General features: G+C 41.0%; 1 protein-coding gene across 4 annotated transcripts in view; it reads left to right on the top strand.

The window, feature by feature from the left end:
• The first annotated feature begins 8,736 nt into the window (after positions 1-8,736).
• cntnap2a (contactin associated protein 2a) overlaps positions 8,737-17,285 on the top strand; it is a 528,260-nt gene continuing 519,711 nt past the window's right edge. For all 4 annotated transcript variants that reach the window (XM_070553228.1, XM_070553226.1, XM_070553227.1 and 1 more), the window contains exon 1: positions 8,737-9,394. In XM_070553228.1, the coding sequence (XP_070409329.1) occupies positions 9,298-9,394 (97 nt within the window). In that variant the 5' untranslated portion in view covers positions 8,737-9,297. The remainder of the gene's footprint in view (positions 9,395-17,285) is intronic.

The following is a 17,285-nucleotide window of genomic DNA, read 5'->3' as shown; positions in this document are numbered from 1 at the left end:
AAAAAGAGAATCAAGTGAAAAGAAATGTCATTCTTAACAGAACACCTGGGCTTGATTGGTTCAGGTAGCTGGGTCAATCATTTGTCAGATTTGAAAAATTTCCATCATTTTTGATGCATAACTTAAAAAATTGCCTCCATTAGAGGTCGACTGATAGTGATTTTTCAATTGCCAACACTGATATGTAGGAGACATGGTCAGCCGGTGTCCGATATGTATTGCCAATTGTTATAGGCTGATTTTCATGACCGACATCTAGATTTTTTTCCACCTGATTTTCATGATAAAATGTCACTCATAACATCAGTTGATGGACTAAATTTCAGAAGCTGAATCTGTTTTTGAACTCTGAAATTAATCATCTAATCTGCGACTGCATGGATTGAACACTGTTGAAGAGAGGGGCCGAGCTGTCAGCTGACTGCTACCTGGTGGTGAGTTGGCTGTGATGGTGGGAGAGGAAACCAGTAGAACTGCCAGGCTTAAACCTATTGTGAGGGTCCGCTGGGAACGTCTGGAAGAGTCTCCTGTCAGAAGGAGCTTCAATTTCCACCTTTGACAAAACCTCAGACACTTCCCGGGTAAAGCTGGGGACAACGAGCCCAGGTGGGCCATGATCCATGCCTCCATTGTCAAGGCGGCCAACCAGAGCTGCAGCCGCAGGGTCGTCGGCGCCTGTTGCGTATTCAAAAGTGTATTTGGGGTTTCTGAAGAGGAGCGTCTGTCAGATAGTTGAAACTCGGATTCAGGATGAGTAAGGTGGTTTTTGACCTGGCCTTGGAACACTGGAGCATCTCTATACCCTTTGGGTGGTCCTGGAGGATGTGTGGAAGTTTGTCCAACCAATCTACATGTGGACGGTGTTTGACTGCATCCCTCTGGGGAACCTGTGAAAGGTACTTAAGGAGTATGGGGTACCTGGCCCTCTGATCTGGGCTGTTGGGTCCCTGTATGACCGGTGTCAGACCTTTGTCCACAATTGTCAGCAGTAAGTCGAGCTCGTTGTAATACAAATGCATTACAGTTGTTTATGCAAACAGTCTAGCGATCCATGCTTTCGTTCTTTTTTAAACACAGAAACAGTTTTGTTTACCTGTTTGTAGCTACGGTTTCGCCGACAGCTGCTGGCTTCTTCAGGCTGACGCTGATGGTGGTGCGTCACTTCCTTCTCCGTTTATCTGCGGGCAGCAGAGGACGTTGTCGCCCTCTACTGCCCGCTCTCCCCTCTCCGACGATGCAGTCCCATGTGTGGTCCAGCGTGTAAACTCCGTCGTCCCTGTTCATGGTCCCACATCCACGTCTCCTTATCTCTATTGCTTCCTTGATCCATCTTTTGTATTTTTGTTGTTCAGTGGTTATGATCCGTGTGCTGTCCCAGTCCATTATATGGTTTTCTCTTAAGCAATGATCTGTTACGGCTGACTTTTTTATTGTACTTTCTGCTTCTTCTTTTGCTGCTCTTGTGTGTTTACGATTTGCCTCTTTCTCGCACTCCTTTCTGTGTTCTATTGTCCGTGTATTGAGTTGGCGTCCGGTTTCTCCTATGTATGTTTTATTGCATATTTTGCATGGGATTTCGTAGATGACTCCACATTTTTGTCCAGCTGATATTTTGTCTTTTGGGTGTACTAATCTGTTTCTAACTGTTGTGTATGGCTTTGTTGGTGTGTTTATGTTGTGTTTTTTCATTGTTGCTCTTATTTTTTCCGTTATGCCTCTGATGTATGGTAGGGTTATCACTGGTTTTGGTTCTTGTCTTTCTGGGTTTCTGGTTCTTTTTTTGGGTTGTTCTTTGCTTTCTGTTTTTGTTTGTTGTTTACTGCATCGTCGGAGAGGGGAGAGCGGGCAGTAGAGGGCGACAACGTCCTCTGCTGCCCGCAGATAAACGGAGAAGGAAGTGACGCGCCACCATCAGCGTCAGCCTGAAGAAGCCGGCAGCTGTCGGCGAAACCGTAGCTACAAACAGGTAAACAAAACTGTTTCTGTGTTTAAAAAAGAACGAAAGCATGGATTTACAAAGACACAGCAAGAACACACCTAAGAAGTCTAGCGATCTTTACATTGCTGTCACTTTAGCACTACACGGTGGTGGCTGTGGCTTGGGGTGGAATGGAGGACCACCAACTTGACGGTTGCTGGTTTAATCCCTCATTCCCTTACCACATATCTTCTTTTATTAAACAAAAGGAGGAAAAAGATATTTATGAGGAAGAAAACTATATTATTAGTGCCAGAAGCGCTCCAGGCTGCACAAATATTTAACTAGCTTTGCTGCTAGCTGCTGCAAATAACCAGACGGTGATATAAACAACCATGCAATGAAAGATCCCCATGTAAATATTTATTTAATGGCAAGAACCTGGAATGTTGGGTTGTGGTGAATGATAGCAGGCAGGCAGGCATAATCAAAGAAAATTTACTACGGAAATAATCTAAAAAATAAAATAAAATATAAGTTAGGGGTCCAGGAAAGGAAACAAATGCAAAGATAAGACTTATCTTATATTTTTCTAATGTTCAAAACACATAATCAAATATTTTCTAAAATCAAAGCCACAAAACGCTCATGTGGTGTCATGAATCAGACCCGTATCTGATGTTCAGCAGTCAAGTTTCCTTTCATCAGACTTTTACATCATTGGTGCGTGAAAGACTGCATCAATCTCCACGGGAAGAGGCAGGAAACAAATGTAAGCGAAAGGCAAAAATAAGCTTCCTTTTGCCACTTAATCAAATTTTGATGACAAAGAAAAATAACCACAGTGGCAATGAGTGACAAAGAATAAACTCATTTATTTTAATTTATCTTAACTCGTTTACTTACTCAAGAATGTTGCACATTGATGAGCATTTAAAATTAAAATCCTAGAGGCTGATTTCCTTTGCTGGTTTCTCTGGCAGATGGTACAATCCACATGCCCTAAGAAAGAAGCAAATTAAACAATAAACTCTATTTAGATAAAAATTTAACACAAAAAGCTTTCCAAACAGGAAAAGTTTCACATTGCACATCAATGTCAAAAAAAGCGAGTATAAATTATTATTGACTGAGTTGTACCAGCCATACTACACATGCAACCATCTTAATCACATGATTTTATGTTTAAACGTTTTCAAGTGAATTTGAAAAGTAATAAAGTTTCCACAATAGAAGCTGCTGGTAATCTGAAGGAGTCAGAGGAATGAAGCTAAGAATAAAACCAGACTTTTTTTTTTTTACAAAAACATTAGAACTAGAAGCTATTGGCTCTTTTATTTGGTCTTAAAAGTTAGATCACAATGCCTACAGAAACCCACTTTAAACATACACACTACATAAAACTCATCTTTTACATCTTTTTGTGCTGCAGTGTGAGTCTCTGTTGTCTCTATGAACACTCCAAACATGAAAAAAAAAACACAACAAAACAAAACTGTCCTGTTTCCTGTCAGTGTTTGGCTTTAGGAATTAAGTTTTTAACCAAGCCTCATTGCAAGACAGAGACGCTTTACTCCAAGCCCCACCCAAATAGCAGTCTGGGTGGCCAGATCCAGCTTATAATGGTACCTATATCAGTTGAATATCAAAGTAACGCTAGACAGTTTCCTGTTCCTCTGCCCTTGAAGGTGGAATTACAACTTTGGTAAACAGCCCTGTGGCAGCCTGCTGTAGTTAGCGCTAACAACCTAACACTAACATTAGCCAACTAGTAAAAAACTCCATACAGTTGGACAAAAATTATTATTACTTACAAGTCCAGTAGCAACAAAGCCAGGTCACCATCAGTCTGTGATTTTGTAGCCTCCTTTAGGCTGTTCCCATGTTCACTCTGGTTTTAGCTCCTTGCTTTACCTTCAAAGACATTACTCTCTTCCTTTTACCTCTAGGCTCCGCCATGATGACAACATGAAAGTAAACTTCTTTTTCTTCTTCTGCTTTTTATTGACAGTGGGCAAACTGAGAAGTGAACTGCATGCTTTTATATCAGCTAATAAAGTAAAAAGCTAATGGTGATACAGTAGATAAAGAGCTTCTGCTAGTGTTCCTACCAGAACCAGAAAAATGTTAAGTGCAGTTTCCAGTCAGCAGAGGGCAGCAGAGTGCTGTCCAATGTGAAGTTGGTAAAGTTTTTACCTAAAGAATTACTGAAACAACTTTGAAATTAATAGCTTTAAGTGTTAAAAACTATTTGGAGTAGTTGAAATCACGTTTTTTTTTAATTTAAACTAGATCTTTAACATTTGTTTCAGTGTTCGTTGAGTTAGAAACTTGACCCGTTTCATATCTGACACCAATCTACAAACCTCTGTGGACCAGAATCCACACCTAACAGTTTTGTGGAGTTGGTAGGTGCTCTATAGGGGGAGCTCTTTTCCTGCTTTTAGCCGTAGTAAGAAGAAGTTTGCGTTTTCTGTTGGCATCGTAGCAGAACCTGGAAGTAAATGTAAGAGAATAATGCTTTTGGAGGAGAAACAAAGAGCTAAAACTGGAGTGAACACCAGTGCAGCCTGCGCTAGTTTGAAGGAGCTAAAGGAGGCTACAAAATCATAGACTGATGTTGACCTAGCTTTGTTGCTGCTGGACTTGTAAGTAATAATAGTTTGTCCAACAGTGTGGGTCTTTTTACTTCATAGTTTATTTTAGTATTAGTTGGGTCACGTTAGTGTTAGCTACAGCAGGCTGCAGCAGGGTTGTTGTAATTCCACTTTTAACCAGTAGGACGGAGGAGCAGTAAACTGCTCTGTGTTACTTTGATTCATCCAATCTATAAAAGAACAATTTCTACTAGAATGACTCACCGTTTTGCATAAAACTTCTTTTTTAATTTATTTTTTCTCCCTTCCCCTTGAGGCATTTATATGTTTATGTTTTGTATCTCCCTTTGCGACCTATAAAATAAAACTGGCAGATTTTGACAAAGACTCAAACTAAACAGCTTCAGGGAATGCACATAAAACTGCAAAACTCTGTTGCTTGCTGCTAACACAGATTCCTCTCTGAGCATTTTATACTTGATCTGTCTATATGTGTCCCTGTGATGGACTGGCCACCTGTCCAGGGTGCCCCCCCCCCCCCCCCCCCCCCCCCATCTGTTGACCGCTGGAGATAGAAACCAGCTCCCGCAGCCCTAGTGGGGATGAAACGATTTAGAGAATGGATGGATGGATTTTAAACGTGTCGTCGCTCAAGATGGTTGAGATGGGCTTAACCAATAACACACAGGCAAGTGTGTTTCTCCATTTATGCTAGAAATCACAGGTGCAGCCAGACCATTTCCTGGTACTGGTGCAGAAATGTGAAGATAGATTTGGCCTTGAGGTGCTAAAAGTCATGGCCTAATGCCTCCTTTTGACGATTGTTAATAGAGTTGCTGTTCATATTGCTAAACCCTTTTATTACTAACATAAATCCAGCTGTAGCTGTTTTTATTGGGGCAACAGATTCATCTTTAAAGTCTTTTAAACGTCACAACTCAGCTAACCATTTTAGTTTAATTTATTAGAAGCTAAAATACAGAATAATGCATGTTGCAACAGATATATTTGATTTAATGTGTTTTTATTTTGTGAAATAAGAACAATCTAAAGTTTTGACCTATGAATCAGCAGAGTATTTTTTCACGATGTTCTATTTGCTGTCATCGTTTTTCTTTGCAGTGATAATGATCCCACATTGTGTTCTGGGCAAAGAGAAAAAAAACAGACAATGAGATGTGGCTATCAGTGACTCAATCTGAAGATTACTACTAAATTTTCTTCTTTTACTCATGTTGCAAAAATGGCAGCGTCACAAACGAGCCACGATTACTTTGGTGGAACTGAACAGATTAGTTGTGTGCAGCGGTGGTTTCCAGATTCTTTTGATTGATGTGCCCCCAGAGCCTCATCAGATGAGCTGAAGCACTTTTTTTGCCAGCAGCACCAAATGTTCCAGATAGATGCATGAGCAATTTTTCTTTCATCTGGTGGAATTATTAGTGCTAAATTGCTTTGGTTACGTTTGCATTTTGACACTGGCAAATATATCATATTGAGGTTTTTTCAGTTGTCACTTAATGCCTTTTTTTCTTAATATCCCCCTCAAACAGGGCAAACTAAATGTTTTCTCATCAGAATATTTCAGGTTTTAACTTTTCTAATTGTTTGAAAGGTGATGAGATAAAGCGAGAGAATGGGTGGAGAGAGAGAGAAAGACTTTAGAGCAGAAATGAGAATATGATGCAAGTGAATCTGAGATGTTGTAGTTTGTATGAATCATCATTATAAAGACGATTCATACAAACTACAACAATTTAAGACCAAAATGAAATCATGTAAAAACAAATAGGCCTTCTTTCCCATATTTCTATAATTAACACACAATTTTCTTTGTAGTGAAACAAAATGAAAGCTCCTGAGATCCTCCTCAACCACCTGGCTAAGAACCAGTTCCGGCACTGGTACTGAGGGTTTTTGTGTGTTCCATCCATGGATAAGATGTTTGTACTAAACTGATCAAAGGTGTGTTTTAGTGTTTTACAGCCAATAAAAAGCTAAATATTAAATTCAAATGTTGGGGGTGGGGGGTGGGGGGTTGGCGACTAATTATATTTGCAAGAAAATGCCAGAAGTAGGCTGTTTAGGGGAAAAAAGAGCTCAAACATTTTGCTCCTACACAAGCTGGTTTAGCTTTATTTATTTATTTATTATTGTTGTTTTTTTTTTACATTTTTGGAACCGATTACATTGGATTCAAAAATTAGACATTTTGTTAAATACTAAATTCAGTTTCATGTTTATTTCTGCAGCAGGAATTCAAAGAACATCCTTTAATCGTCTACAATAAATACACCTTTTATTGTGCTTTTAATTATAGTTTATTATTACAATTTATCCAATCCAATCAATTTTATTCATAAAGCACCTTAAACATTATGGAGGAATATGAAAAACTAGAATATTTTGCAAACGTTTATTTATGTCAGTTTTTTTTTACTTAAAACGTGAAACTGAAACTAATACAAGACATACTCATTCAATGAAAATCCAGATATTTCAGGCTTTTATATGTTAAATTTGTGATGAATATGTTTTACAGGGTATGAAACCCCCAAATTCAAAATCTCAAACAATTTGAGTATTTGTGAAAAGGTTCAGTCTTCTAGACTCCAAGTTTCACACTTCAGCTAATGCTGTCACAATGGCGGGCCAAGAGGAGGTTAGGACCCAAAGATGAAGAAAACCAGATGACGCTTAGGGAGCAATAACGTAAAAATCCTTTTATTTAATAAGTCCAAAAAGGCAGGGAGCCAAAACACAAAAATCAGAGTCCCAAAATTCAAAACCTAGAATCCAAAAATGAAGATCCAAATCACGTTGGGGTTGGGGGCAGGGGTGGGGGTGGGGGCGAGACAAAGGTGACAACAGACAATGATCCAACAACAGACAGAGATGCAGACAGGGTTATATACACTGGGGCATGATGGGAGGCAGATAGGCTGCAGGTGTGTGGGGAGAGAAACCAAGTGAAAGCAATTAACTAATCAGGGAGGAAACTAACATGACCTAAGAGTAAAAAACCTAAAGACAAGAAGAGCCAGCAAAATTAACTAATATTCTAAGGGGCAGGAAAACTACAAAAACCGGTGGGAAAACACACTGAAGAGACTAATAAAATGAAAAGCTGAACCTATAAAAAACTGCAGAGGGGTGACTGGAGGAGACTGAAGGAACACAGGACCTGGGAGGGAATATCTGGAGGACTGCAGACCAGGGGACACATGAGGAACACAAAGAGACACCTAAGGGGATCCTTAGAGGGGGATGGAGCACACAAGGAGACACATGAGGGAGATGCAGACGCAGACCATGACAAATGCATCCAGAAAATCTGCAGAGGGTTCCTGAGCCTTTAGATGGTCTTTCAGTCTACGGTAAGTTACTGAAATAATTGAACTTTTGCAAGATATTATATTCAGTTGCAGTTTCATCTGTATGTGTGACAGCATTTGCACTACTTAAAATACTTAACAGAGAACAAAACGCGTGAAACTGCCTTAATCATGGGTAAAAGCAGCAACACGGTAAGATTAAAAACTTAAAACAACTAAAATCAACAATCATACAGCATAAATCAGGAAAGAAACAGGATGAGAAAACACCTAAAACAGTCATTTATTAAATAGGTAAAAATAACACAATAATGAGCTAAAATAATAAATAAATAAATAAATAAATAAATAAACATCTCACATGGTGTTAAAGCCGAGATGATGAGAGCGTTTTCAGTGCTGATATAATTACAAGAACATTTTAGAAGCTGCTACAGCAAAAGCAAAACTGTCTGGTAAATGTATTCTCAACACTTCCATCTTCATAAAAGTTAAAAGATTTTAAGACCAAATCTACTTTTTCACGGAACAAAAGTAGTGAGAAAGAGGCTGGAAGATCCCAGGTAAACTGTGGCGTCATACTATGATTACCTTTAAGTTTTCATGAGTCAATTTTTCAGTTCTGAATCTTTTCTCGATCCATCCACTTTAAAACGTTTAAAACGTGTTCAAGTTCAAGAAGCAGGTTCCAAACTCAAAACTAAAGTACTGGAGAGTTTTGAATACATTATTTCAACATATTTTTAGTGTACTTTTTTTGTTGGGAGACTTTGCTGCGAGGGGGACAAGATAAGGTATAACACCACCTCCACAAGGGGGGTTGGGGGGTGGGGGTGGGGGTGGGGGGGGGGGGGGGGGGGGGGGGGCTCTGTGTGGCTGCGAGAAACGAGGAGACGTGCAGAGGGAGCAGGATAAGTTCAGCACCACGGACAGCGCATCGGAGCGCACGACAAGAGGGAGATCAATTCAGCGGCTCGGAGAGGCGCACCGTCACCGTCATGACTCCGTAGACTACCGGAACCACATACACCGACACACATGCACACGCACGCGCACGCATCCTCCAGTGGCAACTGCAAACTTGGTTCGTGGGTTCTGTTGTCGCCAATTAAGAAGCTGCAGAAGGGATGGGGTTTATTTCCGTTTTGAAGCATCGGCCAGCCTGTTTGGCGACGTGATCCTTACATCATCGAGAGAGAGAGAGAGAGAGCGAGAAAGAGAGAGAGAGAGAGCGAAATAGGGGGGAGAGGAGGAGCGGCAGAGTGAGAGTACTTGCACCAGGCTCCTCTCTGTCAGTCCTCAACAGCAAAGCGACGCTGACGGATCTTCTCTGGCGTTTTCGCCCCCCTCCTCCTCCAGCTCCGTAGTCCCTCTCCCTCGGTCTCCTGCACCCCCCCTCCCTTCACACACACTCACACGCACACACACACACGCAGCAGCCGTAAAGATGCGCCGTCCTGCACAGAGACCGACGTTGTTTTTGTCCATCGTATTTTGGATTTTCTGCCACGTCAGCGGGACGCGCGGAGCTCTGCCAACATCCCGTAAGTTGTTCCTATTCATCCTTAAAAGATGAGACACGCAGGCACGGGCGTGTTTCTGGTGCCAGGTGGCACAGAGGAGAGGTGGCTGGAAGCCTCTGAGTTAGATCTGCACGTGTTGGCTCGCCAGAACGTGAGATCCGGGGGTATTTTGGATGTTTTTTGTGGATGAGCTGGAGAACTCATTCACGTATCAGAGAGAGATCTGTTTGTTTTTTGCACAAAGTCAAATTTTGCTGAGAAACAAGTTCTCTGGAACAGTTTTCCAAGTTGGGAATATTTAGATGAACGTCACGATCTGGAAGTTTTAGCTCTGCACGATAAAGAGAAAAACGACGTGAAACTATCAAAAACAAGTCCTGATTATTTCCTCTTTATGTGTAATCAGCTGTTGCTTTTGCTGCCTAATTGCTTTATCATAACAGGTATTGATAACGTCCCTCGTGACAATATCGATCTCTGGTTCTGCTTTACTTGGATTATCCGCGCTCGGTACGGTGGTGCTGCTGACAGAGACGTAGCTGAAGGGTGCAGTGTGACCGATCCCCCGTGATCGGTAGTTCTTCCCTGGTGCAGGATGGATGTGTTCGGGTCGAGCGCCATTAATCATTCCATCTGACAGGCGACAACAGGGGAAGACGCCGCCGCGAGCGGGGTTCTGTGATTAGAGACAAAAACAAGAATACCCCCAAAAAATAATAATTTAAAGAGTGTTTACAACTGCCTTGTTTTCATATTCTCTTTAAATTAATGAAAAAGCCAGCCCATAAAAGGTGGAAAAGCAACTTTACTTAAGTTATTGTGGAAATGTGTGATAAATAAATAAAATGGCATCATGTATTGATATCATGTTTAGTTTGTAACTTAAGTGAAGGAATTAAAGGATTGTGTCTGACTGAGAGTGATGGAGTATCTAACAGCACGCCTCAGTGACTCTAAGTGAAACGTACCAGAGAAGAGACAGTGACATTTTGCCCAGTGGTCTGGGGCATGGATTAAAAAACGAGAAAAAGAGAAAACATTTCCAATCTAACTGGGACAGACATATTCCCACTGAGAAAGTCAAGGGGCTGGTTGACCTACTGGCTATGCAGAGTCCTTAGGAGCACCATGAAAGGTCAAAGAAAAGAGAAAAGTAAAATAAAATAACTTTTCTTCTTTGTGATTGCATGTATTAGTTCCTTTTATGCTAATTATTGGGGACTTTTTTGTGCAAAAGTTTAATCTAGAGCATTAGTCAGCTTTATGCTAAGTCTGTTAAGTCAGGTCATTTTCATTTATTCTGCAACACTTACAGCTGAGGGACACGGACTTTCAAATTTAACTGAAGAAGGGCTGAGTTGTTCAAAGAGGAGGGTCACAGAGTTGAAATACCTGGGTTGAAAAGATGTACAATGGGAGGATTTGAGGAAAGAAAAAAGTAGGGTGCAAACATTTAATGTCATTGTACGGCAAGTTATCAGAGAGTCTCGCTGGTTTTCACTGCCCTTTGAGTTGCTTTGGATCATAGAAGCCTTGTCAGTTTGGAGCATAAACAGGGATGGCGAAGGTTTAACGACAAGGTGTGAAGAGATCATGTTGAAAAAGACATTCTTGTTAGGAACCACACTGACAAAAGTGCCACACAGAACTTTTCTCACACCAAAGAAAAGAGGGGTTAAATTATGCTTTAGAAGTTGCAGTAGAGCATGCCGAGTGTTGCATGCAGGAAAATGTCAGATTTAAATTGTTATGAAGCTAAATTTGTCCCATTTACTATGAAGGATGACTTAAAGAGATGTGTATTGCATATAAATATGTGGATAGCACCCCCAAAATCTCTAGCTCTGTAGGTGTTCACTCTTGTTTTGAGCTTTGAGTGCTGCCAGGTGTTTGACAGTCAGGTGTAATGCTGATACCTGATTAGCAACCGATTAGCACCTGTCTATGCAGTAGAAGAACCAGCAGCACCCTGCTGTTTGACCTTCAGCGACTCCTGGTTGAGGAGTGGAGAAGGGTGACCAATAAGAAGGAGGAGCCTATTGGATCTTCTACATGCTACTGAGGGTCTGACAAATCAATAGTGTAAAACTCCTATCTAATCCAAATTTATAGCAGTTTTTACACAAGTCTGTCGACCAAAGTGCTGAACAGTTAAAAACATCCATCCATCAATCCGTCCATCAGTTTTCAGTCACTTATCCGGGGTCGGTCGTGGGAGTAGTAGTTTAAGCAGGGGGGCTCAGTCTTCCCTCTCCCCAGCCCCTCGGGTCAGCTCCACCGGAGGAATCGTTAGACGTTCAGCTAAGAGACATAGTCCCTCCAGCATGTCCTGGGTCTTCCTTTAGATCCCCTCCCGGTTGGAAGAACCTGAAAACCTCACCAGTGAGGCGTCCAGGAGACAACCTAGCCAGATGCCTGAGTCACCTCAACTGGCTCGTCTCTATGTGAAGGAGCAGCAGATCTACTCCGAGCCCCTCCCTGATGACCGAGCTTCTCACCCTATCTCTAAGGGAGAGCCCAGACACCCAGGGGAGAAAACTCATTTCAGCTGTTTGTATCTGTGATCTTGTTCTTTCAGTTACTAACCAAAGCTGGTGATTATATGTGAGGGTAGGAACGTAGGCCGACCAGTAAATCGAGAGCTGAGCCAGAAGGCGAAGCCCTCTCTTCACCACGACAGACCGGAAACAACACCCACATCACTGCAGATGAACACAAACAAAAAAACAAACAAAACCAAGCATAGATGAAAAATTAAAAAGTGTACAAAAAATAACATTCATACAATGAATCAATGTGAGGGTTTTTTCCTCATTACCATGGAAAACTGTAATCATATCCACCAAGCAACTGAAAATATCACTAAATAAAAGGAGGCAGTGCATTTTTTTGAGCGGCTACTCACAAATTTAGCTTTGTTGATCACTCCACAGATGCATTTTTTATTTTTTATTTTTTTTTACAAATGATCATTTGCTGTAAAGGTGACAAATATGGCTGTCTAACAATATAAAATACTGGAGACATATTTGTACTGGTGTCTTTAGAGGAAATAAATAAGTGACTGAAGTGATGTTTAATCATTTTTCACTAAAAAAAATGCTACTTGCAAATGTGTCGCATCAATATGTGAGGCAGTCATGTTAAAAATGCATACATGTGATTAAAAGCTAGAACATTCTAGTCTTAACACTGACCTCAGCTACAGCTAACATTAGCCTGAGCTACTGCTAACACTAACCAGAGCTACAGCCAACACTAACCTGAGCTACAGCTAACATTAGCCTGAGCTACTGCTAACACTAACCTGAACTACTGCTAACACTAACCTGAGCTACTGCTAACGCTAACCTGAGCTACTGCTAACACTAACCTGAGCTAATGCTAACACTAACCAGAGCTACTGCTAACAGTAACCTGAGCTACAGCTAACATTAGCCTGAGCTACTGCTAACACTAACCAGAGCTACAGCCAACACTAACCAGAGCTACAGCTAACATTAGCCTGAGCTACTGCTAACACTAACCTGAACTACTGCTAACACTAACCAGAGTTACAGCTAACACTAACCAGAGCTACAGCTAATACTAACCTGAGCTACTGCTAACACTAACCTGAGCTACTGCTAACACTAACCAGAGCTGCTGCTAACACTAACCTGAGCTACAGCTAACATTAGCCTGCGCTAATGCTAACACTAACCTGAGCTACTGCTAACACTAACCTGCGCTACTGCTAATACTAACCTGAGCTACAGCTAACTTTAACCTGAGCTACTGCTAACACTAACCTGAGCTACTGCTAACACTAACCTGAGCTACAGTTAACTTTAACCTGTACTAGAGCTAACATTAGCCTGAGCTAATGCTAACACTTACCTGCGCTACAGCTAACATTAACCTGTGCCACGGCTAACATTAGCCTGAGCTACTGCTAATGCTAACCTGAGCTACAGCTAACATTAGCCCGAGCTACTGCTAACACTAACCTGAGCTACAGCTAACATTATCCTGAGCTACTACTAATTCTAGCATGAGCTACTGCTAACACTGAGCTACAGCTAACATTAACCTGAGCTACTGGTAACACTAACTTGAGCTACAGCTAACATTTGCCTGAGCTACTACTAATTCTAGCGTGAGCTTCTGCTAACACTAGCTCGAGCTACCACTAAAACTAGCCTAAGTTACTGCCAACGCTTTTGTTGTACAAGAAGAAACAACAAAGAAGGATGTTAGAGCACCACTCACATTTCAGGATGTACAGGGAACATCCAGACGATATGAACACCAGACAGATCCATAACATGTGGGCCAACAAAGTTTTTTATGCCATACACAGTACAATACAATTTGCACACACCTTCTCAATCAATGTGTTTTCTTTATTTCATGACCATTTACATTGGTAGATTCTCACGAAGGCATCAAAACTATGAATGAACACTTGTAGAGTTTTTTACTTAACCAAAATAAATAAATAAATAAATAAATAAATAAAGTGAAGTAACTGAATACATGTTTTATATTCTATATTCTTCAAAATAGCCACCCTTTGCTCTGATTACTGCTTTACACACTCTTGGCATTCTCTTGATGAGCTTCAAGAGGTAGTCACCTGGAATGGTTGTCTAGCGGTCTTGAGGAGTACCCAGAGGTGTTTAGGACTTGTTGGCGCCTTTGTAAATGGTCATGGTCATGAAAATAAAGAAAACATGCTGAATGAGAAGGTGTGTCCAAACTGTTGGCCTGTACTGTAGATGCTCAGAACATCTCGAAACCCTTTCTAGGATACCTTTGCCTTAAAAAGTTCTTTGTCTTGTCAGATTGAGAAGCTACACAAACATATTAAAATCATTATTTTCTTGAGATTAGTTAGCTCTGAACATCCTTGCTCAGATTTGCAGTGAAGCGTCTCAGAACCGGGTTTAAAAACGGATCCGTTGCACCTCCCAGCTGGTGTAGACTCTAAGTCAATCCTGCCCTGGTGTGTGAAAAGTAAAGGATGTGCCTCCGAGTCAGTGTGTCAGTGACACTGCGAATGAGTAAATGGAGCGCCCCTTGTGTAATTTGGAATGAGATTAGCCTGTCCTCATCTCATTAAGCCTGCCAGGCCATTTGACATAAACATCAGTCTGGGTTCACCTTCAGGACCATGAGTTAGGGTCTCGGGTTCCTGGATTAAAACATTCGATCTTATATACAAAATTATCTGTAAAACATTTCTTTACCTGCTAAATTGACTTGCTTCCTTTCATCAAATAGTAATCCTCTTCAAATCCTTATCAGCGTTTTGTTTAGTAGATGTGTTTCTTACTGCTGACAAATCAATCAATTCAATTCAAACTCAAAAATACTTTATTAATCCCAGAGGGAAATTAGAGTTTCAGTGCACACAATTCTGAGATCAGACATACGGTACATACACACATGACAAGAATTGGTGACTGTGTTCATTCGCAACCCGAGTCACGCTACAGTAATAGATCAAGAGGGTTTATATGAGGATAAAGTCAGGGGGAGGGGAAAAAAAGGCACTTAAGAGTTACCCTCCACAGAGAGGGCAGCTTTGCTATGCAACAAAACGCCTCAGACAAATATGCACACAGAATTCAGACATTACACAACATAAGTGTCCACTAGGTGGGGAGGTAGGGTTGGGACTCTCCTCACATCAGTGCGTGCAGCCACATGGGGGCAGCGCTCATCACCTTCGTTTGGACAGGGGAGAGAGATAATGGGTTAGAGAGCACATTGACTCCTAGATATGGTTCCACGGCCTTCACCGGTCGCAGTCCCGCCCAGGCTGGGGTAGGGAGAAAGAGTTTCCATAGCGACGGCAGCGTTCGACATTTCTTCTGAGGGGGGAGTTTTCATTTCAGCCTCACAGGCTCCAAGGGCACCAGATTCAGATAAAAATTGTTTTGGGGACAGACAGAGATAATTTCCTCTCTGCCTTAGTGTTCTGTTGGTCTTCAACCCCTCTAGATCCAATAATGGCGTAATTAATCTATCCCAATCCGTGCTGAGCCGTCAACTCGCTCCTTGATGTATCCACCTTTTGTGCCAGAACCTGAATCTCAGCCAAAGTTCCAAGCTTACGACTCATCTCGACAATTATATGAGTTTGTGCGTTCACAAAACGATGCATCCCATCCCTGAGCTCCAGGATTGAGCCAATATTCCTCGAAAGCTCGTTAATTTTCCGCTCATGCCAAACAGCAGGAATCCCGACACCAAAACCACGAATATCCAAACATCTTCAGAATCCTCTACAGGCAGTTGAGAAAGGCATATCAGGTTCCACTTTTTCCAGGAGTCCATGATATGCCCAGCTGGCTCTGTCCCAGAGGGGCATCCGGGAGCCCCTTCTCCTATTTTCATCGTAGTAAATTTTTTGTCAGTCGCGTTGAGACCAACTGACCAGATCCATTTTTAATTATTTCCAGTTTTCAGAAAAAATGCAGAAAGCGCCGTGCACCCAAAGACAGACAAAGAGCCTTGGGGATAAGATAGGGAGGGAGAGGAGAAAAAAGCGTCTGTACTCTCTAAGAGCCGGAAGAAAAATCACTGTCATCATAACAGCACTGCCCTTTGAAGAAGATGCAAATCAAGTTTGTAAATGAGTAAAAATCCAACACATTAACAGGTAAACCTGTTACAGATCATGTGTCTGGTCTGGTGCATGCGTGCGTGTTGCTGAAAGGCCTCTCATTAGGGGGGTGATAATGATAGGATTACAGCAGGAGGAAGCAGACTGGTTTGGCTCAGATTAGTGCCTCGGTGTGTTGCTAAGTTTGGCTGTGTGTGCATGTGTGTTAGCATGTGTGTGTGTGTGCATGTTGGGTATGTGTGTAAGTCTCAATGGTTATCTAGAGCAGTGGTACTCAACCTTTTTTCACTGATGTACCCCCGTGAAATATTTTTTTCAGCCAAGTACCTCTAATCAGCGCAAAAACATTTTTGGTTGTATAAAACAAGACCTTAAATAGGTGCCTTCAGTGACTGATTTATTAAACTTTGAAACTGATAAACAAGTACAAAATTCAACCATTTGGGAAAAAAACTATTTTGAATATTTTAAATGTTAATATTCAATAACTAAATGTATTGGAAATATTTTTCATCACTAAAATGTGATTCTAATTAATTAATTGAAAACAGTCACCATAAAACTATTTAAAACCATAAGATTACCCATTGAAAAATCCATAAATGTGCAAAACACTGCACATTTTTTGTAGTATCTCTTGAACTATTTGGAAAAAATATATATATAACTAGAAATATTTAAAAATATATATATATCAAATACAGAAAAGAAATTATTAAGCTAATTATAATTAAAGATTTGTGCTCATAAAAAGCATATCAACATAAAGTGTTCTCTTTTGGGATCATAGTATATCTGTTCTCTAAAAGAAATCATCAACATAATTTTAAATAACAATTGCTGAAAACAAATGTAAATCTCAAAATATATTTTTAAAAATCAAAAAGAAGACTGAAATCTTAACATTACTGCACTGATCGGAGTGTTTTTACAGACCTTTTAGTGAGACACTTGGGCTTGTGCTTCACTGAGGATCTTTTTCATCCTTGGTGGCAGGGAGGCAACTGCTGTGATCAAGCTCTTTTTTAGACACAGTCTGCTTCTCTGATGTACCCCCTGGAGTTTCTTTACGTACCCCCAGGGGTACGCGTACCCCCATTTGAGAAAGGCTGATCTAGAGAAGTGAATCAGAGCTACAGAACAAGCTTTTAATTGCACTGCCGTATTTCTCCTCCTTACCTATCCAAACGGCTCTTCCTGCTTTACAAACATCTGTTGCCCCTTCACACTTTATTTCCAATGGGGGGCGGGCAGTTTTTACCTAGCTTTTGATTTTTGGATCTGTTTTTCCTCATCCTT

The sequence above is a fragment of the Nothobranchius furzeri genome, chromosome 7 (genome assembly GCF_043380555.1).
Source record: "Nothobranchius furzeri strain GRZ-AD chromosome 7, NfurGRZ-RIMD1, whole genome shotgun sequence".
Classification (NCBI taxonomy): domain Eukaryota; kingdom Metazoa; phylum Chordata; class Actinopteri; order Cyprinodontiformes; family Nothobranchiidae; genus Nothobranchius; species Nothobranchius furzeri.
This window is presented reverse-complemented; position numbering and strand designations above follow the sequence as displayed.